At 46.7% G+C, this 13,658-nt stretch overlaps 1 protein-coding gene across 1 annotated transcript in view; it reads left to right on the top strand.

The window, feature by feature from the left end:
* The window catches only part of LOC137439879 (transmembrane protein 132C-like), an 862,966-nt gene extending 856,662 nt beyond the window's left edge, over window positions 1–6,304 (top strand). The window contains exons 9-10 of the mRNA XM_078768431.1: window positions 4,458–5,551; window positions 5,928–6,304. Of these exons, the coding sequence (XP_078624557.1) occupies window positions 4,458–5,551; window positions 5,928–6,000 (1,167 nt within the window). The 3' untranslated portion in view covers window positions 6,001–6,304. The remainder of the gene's footprint in view (window positions 1–4,457; window positions 5,552–5,927) is intronic.
* The last annotated feature ends 7,354 nt before the right edge of the window (window positions 6,305–13,658 follow it).

Consider the following 13,658-nt stretch of genomic DNA (forward strand, 5'->3'; position numbering starts at 1 on the left):
TCCGTCAACTCGACAATGCTGTTTGTCATGGAGTGGTGGCTTTACGAAATTACGGCATGAAACAGCGTGCTATTGCTCGGCAGTATGGCATCACTCAAGGTCAGGTGTCAAAGATCCTGAAACGAAATGCTCAGAGGGGTGTCCCTACTCCAATACCGAGGGCAGGACGTCCCCACAGAACTACAAGGAGGGATGATCGCCAGCTGCACCGGTTAGTCCGCAATGGCAGTACCAAGTCAGCTAATCGGCTGAGGGCTGAGTGGCAGCAACTGACAAATGTGCCTGTATCCAGAAGGCGAGTCAACAAACGACTGGTTCAAGCAGGCTATCGTACCAGGTGTCTCCTGAGAAAGCCACGCCTGACCAGACAACACCGCCAGCGCTGATTGCAGTGGGCCAGAGAGCACCGTCAATGGCAGCCAGGACACTGGAATCACGTGATCTTCAGTGACGAGTCTAGATTTCTGGTCTATCGTCAAGATGGCCGCGTCCAAGTGCGCAGACAAGTGCATGAAGCCTACAACAAAGATTGTATAGTGCCAAGAGTCCAAGCTGGAGGTGGTGGGGTGACCGTTTGGGCTGCTTTTCATGCAGGGGGCAAAACTGACCTGCTTGTTCTGAATGGAAACCTGAACCAGTTCAAGTACAGGGCCATTCTGGAAGAAACATTGCTTCCATTTGCTCGTGCAGCCTTTCGAGGAAACTGTCTTCCAAGATGACAATGCACGGCCTCATCGTGCTCGCATGATCCAACACTTTCTTGCTGACCGTGGTGTAGAGCATATGGAGTGGCCTGCCATGTCCCCGGATATGAATCCGATAGAGAACATGTGGGCAGAATTAACGTGTCAAATCGACCACTTGGACCAGCAGCCGACCTCTGTGCATGAATTGCAGCAGGCTATTGTCACTGCATGGCAAGCGATTCCTGTCCAAACCTTGGCAAATCTCGTGAACAGCATGCCTCAACATGTACGTGCTCTCCTGAATGCTCGTGGGGGTTACACGAAGTAGTGAACTGTAATTTTACTGTCCGTAATCCCAGTCGTAATTTAACTTTTGTTTTTGTTTAAAAAAATTTTGGCTAATGTGCAAAATAAAGAGATACTTCTGGAAAACGTACAGAAGTTTAACACAGTACTGTCCATGAATTGAGTTTGATATCAGTTTACATCACTTTCAAGGATCAATTTATTTGTTTTGAAATGTCAAATGTGGTTTTTGTTTCTTTTAAAGGTCACATTAACAAAATCTAGAATAATTTCAACATAATTCCAATGAACTTTTGGTTCTAAGACATCTTGAAAAGTAAGTTCACCCCCACAAAAAAATATTCCATATTAAATGCCAAGTCTGTATAATCTTCATTGTGCTGGTTTTGTGCCAAATTGTGCCAAATATAATCTTCATTGTGCTCGTTTTGGTTCTAGGGAGCTATTGTCTCGCATCTGGTTCCCGAAGCGGTTTATTTTGAGTCCGGCGTCCACTCTGCGCAACAGATAAGGGAAGTTTTGTTATATAAGTGTGATCTGCAGCGCCTAGTAGGTTAGGAATTGTTTTTGTTCCAATTGTTGGACATAAGTTTGAATATTCCGATTTACCTCTGTGTCCATTTGTCTCACTTGGTTCGTTCTGTTTTTGTTTATAGCATCATCCTGTTACCCTTTTCCCTATTTATTTTACAAATATATCCTTTAAAAGGTAAGAAAACCTGTTTCCGCCATCTGTTTTCGTGTCCATGTGCCACCGTTATTTCGGCCCAATTGAAGTTCTTTGCAGAACAGTAAAGTCAGGATTAATTAAATAAACGCAGTACAATAGCTAATTAAAGATCGTTCGGTCCATCTTCCGAGTCTAACTCGGCGCTGAGGTTCCTGTTTTAAAGGGAGCTTCAGACGTGACAATATCCAGATTATTTCATATAATATACTGTATACTTTAAACAATCCATTGTCCCAGACCCAGATCCTTGGCACACCTGAGCTCCTCACCACATACAAGGCTTTCATCCGCAGCTCAATGGAATACTGTTCCCCCCTCTGGGCTGGTGCTCCTGCCTCACACCTTGCTCGGCTTCACGCTGTTGAGGCCAAAGCTTTCAGAATCATTGGAATCTCCTGCGATGTAGTCAACACCGAGGGCCTTTCACTCACTCACCGCAGGCAGGTTGGTGGTCTTTCTGTCTTCTACCGACTCCTCTCCGGCCTTGCTCCCCCAGCTCTCTCTGTGCTCTGTCCCCCAAATATTCCTTCAGGTCGCACAAGATCTGCCTGCAACCCTCTTATGGTTAAACTGCCAAAGTCTAGGCTCTCTGCTCACCTTCACTCTTTCATTCCCCTTTTCTCCCGCCTCTGGAACAAACTCCCCCACTCCCTTCAATCCCACTCCTCCCTCCAGGTCTTTAAAACAGCTGTTCACCACCATCTCTTATCTTCCCCCATCGAAAACCTCGATCTTTTCTACCCCCGGTAATTCACCCCAGAGTCCTTGCAGTGTTCATATGTTTTATTCCTCTCCCACCTCCCCCCAAGTCCTCCCGATGTCCCTGCTCTCAAATGTTGTGTTTGTGTCCTTCCCCCTCTTCCCCCTCTCTTTTGTGTCCTTCCCCCTCTCTCCCCATCTTGTCTGCCGCTCCCCTTGTTTTTTGTGTTTTGTGTGTCGGTTTGTCTTTTTGTGTGATTAATGTTAGCTCTTTCACGAGCCTCGATCTTGTATACAAAAAAAAAAAAAAAAAAATTCAGGAGTTACAATATATGGATGTTATGAGAATCAACAATTTACTCAAAGCCTCCACTAGTGTTTTCTGTTATTAATTCAACTTTGTATGGGTGAGAAAAAAACCCAAGCTTGTCACTTAGCAATCTTTCACCGACATTAATTAGAATCTTCAAAAACCAACAGCACGATCACCACAGCTCAAACTAAACTTTACTTAAGCAGCTAATATGAGTGTTGTAGAAGATAATCCATCACATTTACCATTCAAATTGAATTGATCACTCATTGTCAGGTGTTCACTTCTACACATCCATAAAGCTAAAAGACCTCTTTTTCATATTGTGTAATACAGATTTATCAGGATAAACTGATAACTTAAACAAAATGGCTAAAATGTCAGTCAAAGATCACCCATATAATTGTTTGTAATATTAAGAAGGAACTAGAACAACACTCTTCGACATCACGACATCGACCGATATGCCTCAACCCACATTATTACATCATTATACATACCTGTACCAAGTTTTAATTTAAATCCCTTCAGCTGTTCACAAGTTATCACATTTTTCCTGACATGACATCTGACCTTTGACCTCGGGACCCCAAAATCTAAACAGTTAATCTATACATCATTATACAAATCTATACCAAGTTTCAATTAGATCCCTTTAGCCGTTCTCAAGTTATAGACCTATTACAGATTTTGACCTTTGACCTCTTGACCCCAAAATGTAATCAGATAATCTTTACATCATTATACATACCTGTACCAAGATTGAATTAGATTACTTCAGCCGTTCTCGAGTTATAGACATCTTTCAGACTTTGACCTTTGACCTCTTGACCCCAAAATCTAATCAGTTCATCTTTTCATCATTCCACACAATTTTACCAAATTTGGTCAGAATCCCATCACTGGTTCACAAGTTATCGTGATAACAGGATTTTTACCAAACATGACCTCTCACCTTTGGCCTTTGACCTCGTGAACCCAAAATCTAATGAGTTAATCTTTACCTCATTATACATACCTGCACCAAGTTTGACTAAATCCCTTCAGCTGTTCTCAAGTTATTGCGGTAACGAACACCTATCACGGACTTTGTCGACGGAGGCATGAAAATGTTGAGGGAAACAGCTCACATCACTCGATTTTCAAGGTGTGGTATCCGAAGCACAATCAACAAGCACAGAGGGAAATTATCAGTAATTGACAAACTTAGGATTGGACGGACCCAGAAAAGATGTCTAACAAGGATGAGCAATACTTGAAGATAATATTCTTAAAGGAATAAAACAAGACAAGCATTGAATTGTCAACAGAACTGGCAGAAGGCTCAGGTGTTGTTGTCCACCCATCAACAGTATGAAGGTCACCTTTGAAATCAGCACTTAAAGTCTTAAATGATGATTTACAGTAAGAAAACCTCTGTTAAGAAAGGATAACAAGACTAAAAGTTTAAAATACAGTATATATATATATATATAGTTGTGAATGTGTATGTGTGGAGTCTCAGTATGAAATTTGGCAACAAGCTCTGCTATTTAAAGCGTCTTGCTGAGGTCTCAAAACTGATGTTTACATGTAAACTTGCATAATTCCCTTTTGGAGATGTCCTCTAATCCTTGCAAAAGTCCTCCTCCTCTAAGATTCTAAAATTATGAAAATGTTCAAAACCAACTTGTTACAATGTTTGGCATGCAATACTAACTTGTCATGCTGCCCACCACCATAGGAGGGCATCCTGTCTGTGTGGCTGCAGTTCAGCGATGGAACCGCAGCACCTTTGGATATTTTCAATCCTGCTGACTACATGCTTTCGGTTAAATCCCTTGAACCGACCTTTGTGACGTCAAAGGCAGTCGGCGGGCAAGTCGGATCACCTTGGCCTCGATTAATTTCCGGATCCAAGGAAAGTGGTGTCAGTTTACTACACGTGACATTAGGGATCTGCAATGTGTGCCGAAAGATGAAGCGGAAGAGCATGGTGTCTAGCACCACTGTCAACGTGACGGTTGCCTTTGAAAATAAAACTGTTGGGCAGATCATCACTTCTGCTGCATCCTCCAATAGTACCGCTTTTGTGAATATGGAGCAAGACAACAATCATGCCATAGGTGTACGGAACGGTGTGGGCAACGATTCCGAAGGGAGTGGTCGAACAGATGCGGAAGTGCAAAAAATTTTGCACGATGGCCACAAACGACCTGCCAAAGTAAAAGACACCGCGAGACCCATCGTTGATGATAAACATTCCAAGCCTGGAGTCGCAGGTACCGATTCCAAAAATAGCGACCTCGCTTCAGTGCCACCGCACGGCCTATCTAACTTGCACATTGGCATGTACGTGTTACTGAGCGTTTTCTGCTTCGCCATTCTCCTCTTTCTGGGAAACTGTGTCGCATTTGCCGTGCGCTCGCGTTGCAAGCCTCCGACACGTGGCCAAGATGAACTCCTCAACCCTCGTCCCCACGACTGGCTGGAGTTAGCCGGTACACCACCGACCGAGGGTGATGGAAAAAGTTGTGCCATCGCCTCCGGTGGTACCAGTCGAAGTACATCGGGAGGTCGGAATAACTCCAGCAAAAGTGGAAGGTGGCCGATGTCCAGGGCATCGTCTTCGATGACTAGGAGGCCCGATGAACCTCCACAGACTTGCACAGAGGTTGGTACCCGGTCTCCCGTGAGCCAGCGGAAGCAGGTCAAATTCAGCATATTTGCAGACACGCACAGCCCACAACGACCTGGCAGGGGCCATCCGGGCAGGGAGAGAGACATCGAATGGATTTGCTTGGACACGGGCTTTCGAGAGGCCGAGGGACTGAGCAGGTACATTCACAGCATGGTGGACAGCTCTTGAACAACGAAAGACTCCTGTTGTGAACCATTTGCTTTATTTGTAATGCCCATTTTGTACGAAAGGATCAAAAAACACACAAATCTGGCTAGTGCTTGTCCATGAGCGAGGAACATGCAGCCATTGTAATTGCCATTTCTTAAGCGAGGACGGGAGAGGAAATCGCATTCTGTAGCAACGTGTGAAAAGAAATCACCTGTTAAACAGTTGATGTGCATTTCTGTTTCTTCTTACCTCCTCTTCTCTCTCAAATTAGATTTATTAAGCAACATATCCACTACTTTGTTTTGTCGGTCAGTTAGGCCCTCACCTAACTGTCCGTAACTGATTGATGTGAAACTTTTGCAGAACAATATCATTGAACCTTCCCTCGTGGGTACGTACAAGTCGACTTCTGGCTGAAATGGTAACAACCCTTTAAAGCAAATGTAGCAGTGAATTTAGCGTGTCCTTTCGACAATCTGGACAAACAATTGACAACAATATGGTGACCTCTTCAAACGTTGCATTCCTATTTTTTGTATCCGGCCCTTGCAATGATTTCCGAGAGTTTTTCTTTTTTGTACAAACAGACAAGTTTGACCGTTTTAAGCATCTTAATTCAGAGAGATTCTCTAAGTGTTTGTACAAACATTACAATTGCATGGTAGTAGAAGTTCAATTACTCTCATTTGCTTGTACATTTTATAAATAAATAAAAAACACGGCAACGACCGACAGACATTAAACAAGAATTTATGTGGCTTTCTTACTTCATAACTGGGAACATGTACGCAACACGGGCCTTTCAAGTATCTCTCGCCCTCTCTCTCGCCCTCTCTCTCGCCCTCTCCCTCGCTCTCTCTCTCGCGCCCTCTCTCTCGCGCCCTCTCTCTCTCGCGCTCTCTCTCTCTCGCGCCCTCTCTCTCTCTCTCTCTCTCGCCCTCTCTCTCTCGCCCTCTCTCTCTCGCCCTCTCTCTCTCGCCCTCTCTCTCTCGCCCTCTCTCTCTCGCCCTCTCTCTCTCGCCCTCTCTCTCTCGCCCTCTCTCTCTCGCCCTCTCTCTCTCGCCCTCTCTCACTCGCCCTCTCTCACTCTCACTCTCACTCTCACACACACTCGCTCTCACACACACTCGCTCTCACACACACTCGCTCTCACACACACTCGCTCTCACACACACTCGCTCTCACACATTCTCGCTCTTTCTCTCACGCTCTCTCTCTCTCTCTCTCTCTGCATAAGTTGAAATTGTTACTTTTGGTCGGTTTTCACCAACAGAGATTGCTCGGTGAAGGTAAAGCATCGAACGTCGACCGGCTGACATCCTTCTGCGTCTGGTGGCCGGCACACATTAGATGTCAACACACGGTAAGTGGAAGATAAGTAGAAGAGAAAACATCTGCAAAATGATTTTCAAAGGGCACATGACCTTTGAACTATGGACATTAAATTGGGCATCCCATCTGCTGTCATTAGTTGTTGGACGTTAAAGATCCCATTGTGTCCTTCGCAAGGAGTAGGTGAGCTATCGCTGGCACCATGAACAAATTACAAATTCCTGGTCTAACCACCAGAGGGCATCGCATCAGCGGCATAGGCGCGCCCTCAGCCAATGATGCTACCCTGCAACCTTGTGCTGCATACAAACGAAGAAGGAGAAGACCTTTGAACTGTTGAACCCAAAATTGAATTGGTTCATCTTTGTATCGCATGCCATACTTGTGCCAAATTTGGTGTAAATCCCTTCAGTCGTTCATTTTCAGCTGATGGTCACTTGACCTTTGACCCCATAATCAAATCAGTTCATCTTTTTTATATATAGTACATACTTGTATAATTTTTGGTCAAAACGTCTTCAGCGGTTCACAAGTTATTGTGATGAAAATCTGCTGCCGACGACTACATACTAACGTTACAACGTGGAAATGGAAAATCTTCTGCTGACTTTTTATGCCTCCGCAAGCACGGATGGACGCACGCACGCACAGATCCATTTTGCTGATGTTGAAAACAAGAATAATCATTTTAGTATTGCCACCGACGGTAGACCAGTTAACATTGTGGATAGCAGCTCTTAGTGGCCAATGAACAAATGATCTTACAAATACTTTGGAGTGGATTTTGTTTCTTTTGTGGCATTTTCTTGGTTCACAATGGCCAAGCTCTCACCTGCTGTCACGAGGACTCTGTGCCATGGTGCCTTGGGATGGAGATCACAAGTGGCCTCTTCTCTCGATCACGTTGCGTCCCTCTACTGGTGTTCCTTGTGGTGCGCGGCTTTCAACAAATGTCATCCTCTGTAGAAATAGCATCACGCGAATAACATAGAAACACTCCAAAGGTGACGATCCTCCCATTCAAACAACCAGAAGCAAGCCTTCGATCGATCAGGAAACCTTTATGGTTATTGCACCACATATGAGCCTGGATTGAGAGAACAGCAGGAAATGGTTTTTTTTAAGCAACGTAATTTCACACGAGTGGGTAAATAAATAAATACAAACACTTGTTAATGAGAAAACTTTAAACAGCATCAAACGTGGGGCAAATTCACAACTAGTCGACCGTAACATACTGGGTTACCAAAGAACGTATTTTGGGTGCTCGTGGTGGAAGGGGCAGGGAGAGGGAAGGGTGAGGGGAGAGGGAAGGGTGAGGGAAGGGGCACGGAGAGGGGAGGGGCAGAGAGAGGGGAGGAGGAGGTTGAGGGAGGGGGCAGAGAGAGGGAAGGGGCAGGGAGAGGGAAGGGGCAGAGAGAGGGGAGGAGGAGGTAGAGGGAGGAGTAGAGAGAGGGAAGGGGCAGGGAGAGGAAATCGGCAGGGAGATGGAAAGGGCAGGGAGAGGGAAAGGGCAGAGAGAGGGGTAGCATGTGATGTGGGGAGGTTGCCCCACATGAGACCGTAGCTCCGTTAACAGTGCAGCCCTTCAATCTAAGGCTGGATTTAAAAAGGTAAACATGTTTCCATTACCGGAGAAGCTACACTCAAATACAGACCTCCAGTGCACGCAATTGCGGTCAGGGAAGCACCGACTGGGTCATCGACCGAGTGCTTTCCATTTCTGTGATTACTTCCGGCAGAGTTGCTTGTGGTACCTCTCCACTTCAGTCGTCTGCGTTATCCGTAAGCCTTAATACCGTTCTAGGTAGTGCAAAGTTACTCCAACGTACCGTATTCAAATTGTGCAAACAGGAATTCATCGTCAGACGTAAAGGTCCCATCACTCAAGGAATATTCGGTTCGGAGGACCCCTTGAAGAAATTATATGGTCTGCAGTGGCAACACCTGCAATGATCATCAAGCTCAAGGCAAAACAGACACACGCACGCACACACACACACACACGTCATTACCTTGTTGTACATTTAACGAATGCAGAACAAAAACGATGTACGGATCAAAAGAAAGTACGGCAACGGAACGAGGGATCCTGATGGGAAACATTGGCGATGCGCCAAGATGGAAACAACAAAGGGATTGTTAAAAGGATGACTGCTGTTGGTTTGTGTTGAACAAAGAAGTTCACTTGAAGGATAAATTTAATGTAGATGTTTTTCTTTTATTTCCGTCGTTAACGCATTGAGACCGTCACGAGGAATGATGGACGAGTTTGACGACTTGCGCTTGCAATCACAGATTCACTTTACCCCCTGTAACCCCCCCTCTTTCCACCATCCCTTGAACATGGCGAATGTCGAGACTCATCAGACTCCGTTCTACCATTATTTGGTCAAACCATTGCTGAGACTTCATCCTCAAATGAAATCTCCATTTAACCTGGTTGTGCTTCTCAGGTTTCCACAACTGGACACCTACATATATTCCCTGTGTGGGATTTACCTTTTCTGATCACCGAGTGTAAATGGTGACGACACCGTTTATCATTCAGGGGATTGAGTCCGTCGCGTCACATTGGAATGACGTGCTCCGAGACTTTGGGTCAAAGTAAAGCAAAATGTCCAATATTTAAAAGCAATTTTCATCAAGTACTCAAAGTCTGTAAGATTATTTACTAGCAAACGTACACGCCCACATTGACAGGAAAAGTTTAAGTTAAACTCTCCCTCTTCCCTCTCTCTACCTCTTCCCTCTCTCTACCTCTTCCCTCTCTCTGCCTCTTCCCTCTCTCTGCCTCTTCCCTCTCTCTCCCTCTTCCCTCTCTCTCCCTCTTCCCTCTCTCTGCCTCTTCCCTCTCTCTCTTCCCTCTCTCTGCCTCTTCCCTCTCTCTCCCTCTTCCCTCTCTCTGCCTCTTCCCTCTCTCTGCCTCTTCCCTCTCTCTGCCTCTTCCCTCTCTCTGCCTCTTCCCTCTCTCTCCCTCTTCCCTCTCTCTTCCCTCTCTCTCCCTCTTCCCTCTCTCTGCCTCTTCCCTCTCTCTCCCTCTTCCCTCTCTCTTCCCTCTCTCTCCCTCTTCCCTCTCTCTCCCTCTTCCCTATCTCTGCCTCTTCCCTCTCTCTGCCTCTTCCCTCTCTCTCCCTCTTCCCTCTCTCTGCCTCTTCCCTCTCTCTGCCTCTTCCCTCTCTCTGCCTCTTCCCTCTCTCTGCCTCTTCCCTCTCTCTGCCTCTTCCCTCTCTCTGCCTCTTCCCTCTCTCTCCCTCTTCCCTCTCTCTCCCTCTTCCCTCTCTCTGCCTCTTCCCTCTCTCTCCCTCTTCCCTCTCTCTCCCTCTTCCCTCTCTCTCCCTCTTCCCTATCTCTGCCTCTTCCCTCTCTCTGCCTCTTCCCTCTCTCTCCCTCTTCCCTCTCTCTCCCTCTTCCCTCTCTCTCCCTCTTCCCTATCTCTGCCTCTTCCCTCTCTCTCCCTCTTCCCTCTCTCTCCCTCTTCCCTCTCTCTGCCTCTTCCCTCTCTCTGCCTCTTCCCTCTCTCTCCCTCTTCCCTCTCTCTGCCTCTTCCCTCTCTCTCCCTCTTCCCTCTCTCTGCCTCTTCCCTCTCTCTCTTCCCTCTCTCTGCCTCTTCCCTCTCTCTCCCTCTTCCCTCTCTCTGCCTCTTCCCTCTCTCTGCCTCTTCCCTCTCTCTGCCTCTTCCCTCTCTCTGCCTCTTCCCTCTCTCTCCCTCTTCCCTCTCTCTTCCCTCTCTCTCCCTCTTCCCTCTCTCTGCCTCTTCCCTCTCTCTCCCTCTTCCCTCTCTCTTCCCTCTCTCTCCCTCTTCCCTCTCTCTCCCTCTTCCCTATCTCTGCCTCTTCCCTCTCTCTGCCTCTTCCCTCTCTCTCCCTCTTCCCTCTCTCTGCCTCTTCCCTCTCTCTGCCTCTTCCCTCTCTCTGCCTCTTCCCTCTCTCTGCCTCTTCCCTCTCTCTGCCTCTTCCCTCTCTCTGCCTCTTCCCTCTCTCTCCCTCTTCCCTCTCTCTCCCTCTTCCCTCTCTCTGCCTCTTCCCTCTCTCTCCCTCTTCCCTCTCTCTCCCTCTTCCCTCTCTCTCCCTCTTCCCTCTCTCTGCCTCTTCCCTCTCTCTGCCTCTTCCCTCTCTCTCCCTCTTCCCTCTCTCTCCCTCTTCCCTCTCTCTCCCTCTTCCCTCTCTCTGCCTCTTCCCTCTCTCTCCCTCTTCCCTCTCTCTCCCTCTTCCCTCTCTCTCCCTCTTCCCTATCTCTCCCTCTCCCCTCCCTCTCTCTGTCCCTTCTCTGACCTTTCTCTCTCCATTTCCCCTCCTTTATCTTGGTTCAGACTTCTCCCTCCCTCCTTGTGCTTCTCAGATTTCCCCTAACGAATTACCTCATCGAGTCTACTGAGTATCCCATTTAAGTTTATTTTGGACCTTTGAAGTTTATTTTTAAACTCGGTCACAATGCTAAATGGAGCTTTTCCTTTAATCCAATGATCGCCTTGCACCGCAACCTTTGGTCAAACACTTTCAGAATCATCGTCATCCGCTATTTTCAGTCCACTGCTGGGCACAAGCCTCACCATGTTGAGGCCATGTTGCTCTGTCTCTTGCTTTGTTGTTGCAACTGACTTCGTGAATAGCTCTGAGCTCCTCGCACTTTCAGCATAGGCTTCTGCTATTAACAACACTGACATGGTTTGTTCAACTTTGTGATAATCCTCAGGTCTTCACTTAATGCACGGTTGAACAAATTGCGATTCCATGTTATTTATACGTTTAAAATGCATCTTATTTGGTGTTATGCTCTTATTCTGTTTGAATGTTCAGCTTTGCCTGTGTGTGCAGCTTTTCAAACACGTGGCCACCGGAAATGGGAGACAGACGAACGCACGGACGGACATCACGGTGCGCATTATATAATCGGTCGCAAATGCTCCTCACGCCCTGTGCAAGTTGAAAATTTCAAAATAAAAATGATAAATCCGAATGTTTGTTTCTTTTTGGAATAAACATACATAACATAACCAGTAGCAATAAATTCCTGCACTGAAGAAACTCATACAAGCGTTCGATAATGGAGGCAAATAATTGTTATCGTAGAAAAGGTGCATCAGCCCTTACCAGAAGAAGCGTGTGGAGGAAAAACAAAAAGGAAGATGGAGAAACTGCTCCATTACAGTTGATCAGCCATTGCTCAACAACAACATCAGCAAAAAACCAGCTGAAGAAGAAGAAGCACCAAACCATGGACAGCTTGGATTGGCCACAAATAGCCATTCATGACGTGTATCATTCATTAACTTCCTATGTGGCCTGGGACTTCTGGTTGAATCATTGCTGGGAGCGCAGCTGTGCTGCTAATGCAGTGTCCCCTTTTAGGGATTTTGCATTGGTGCCGGTGATAGTTCACCTACTCTTCGCGAAGGGCACAGTGGCATTTTTAATGTCCTGCTAATGCTGTCAGACAGGAACTCCATGTTTAACGTCCATCCAAGGGACGACACACAAATGAAGGCGGAAGCTGGGCCGCATCCTTTACTTGTGACCATTTAAATCTGTCTTTAAGGACACTGTCTGCCTGATGAAGATAACTGTGGTCAAAAAATATCTGATCCTCAAATTAATCTCAACTTAAACTTTTTTTGGTATAATAAGTCGAGGCTCGTGTAAGAGCTAACAAATAGAACGTGTAATAAAGGTAGCGGGAGACAAGAGGTGGAGACAGAGGGAAGCACAACAACAATATAGAACAGGGACAGCGGGAGATCTGTGGAATGGAGAGGGCTGGGGAGGGGTACACGACATAAACACGATGGACACCACAGGGGATTTCAGGAAGTTAGTTGGAGATTGAAAAAGTTGGATCTGGGGTGAAATTAGCGGGGGTAGAAAAGATGAAGATTTTGGATGGGGGAAGATAAGAGATGGTGGTGAACAGCTGTTTTAAAGACCTGGAGGGAGGAGTGGGATTGAAGGGAGTGGGGGAGTTTGTTCCAGAGGTGGGAGAAAAGGGGAATGAAAGAGTGAAGGTGAGCAGAGAGTCTTGATTTTGGCAGTTTCACCAGAAGAGGGTTGCAGGCAGATCTTGTGCGACCTGTAGGAATATTTGGGGGACAGAGCCCAGAGAGAGCTGGGGGAGCAAGGCCGGAGAGGAGTCGGTAGAAGACGGAAAGACCACCAACCTGCCTGCGGTGAGTAAGTGAAAGGCCCTCGGAGTTAGCTTCATCGCAGGAGATTCCAATGATTCTGAAAGTTTTGGTTTCAACAGCGTGAAGCCGAGCTAGGTGTGAGGCAGGATCACCGGCCCAGAGGAGAGAGCAGTACTCCATTGAGCTGCGGATGAAAGCCTTGTATGTGGTGAGGAGCTCAGGTATACCAAGTCGAGGTTTTACAGAAACTTCTCCACTTTGTCGGGAGAGAAGGACACAGAGTCCAGGAGAAGCTGGGTGAGGTGGGTACAGAGAGGGATGCGTTTGGGACATAAGATCTTGAAGCAAACACAGAGTTGAGGCATTCGGCCTTATCACAGACAGTCAGCTTTGGACGCGAGGACCTGGCGGGAAGTTTCTGGGCATGGTACTGATGTGGTCGCTCAGCCCTGGGCAACCCGGTTGGAACGTTCGACCGTTTTCATACATATGATTTCTGGACGCAATACCACGTCCTGTTTGGTGAGCATCAGGGCAGAGACAATGTGTTGGGTGGCAGACGACCATTGTTGCTCACAGGTTGTGTAGTTTCGGCTGTTGTGACACAAACTGTGCTTTGCTGCTTCACCAAATCAAGGGGT

Source organism: Myxine glutinosa, chromosome 14 (assembly GCF_964187855.1).
Source record: "Myxine glutinosa chromosome 14, kmMyxGlut1.1, whole genome shotgun sequence".
Classification (NCBI taxonomy): domain Eukaryota; kingdom Metazoa; phylum Chordata; class Myxini; order Myxiniformes; family Myxinidae; genus Myxine; species Myxine glutinosa.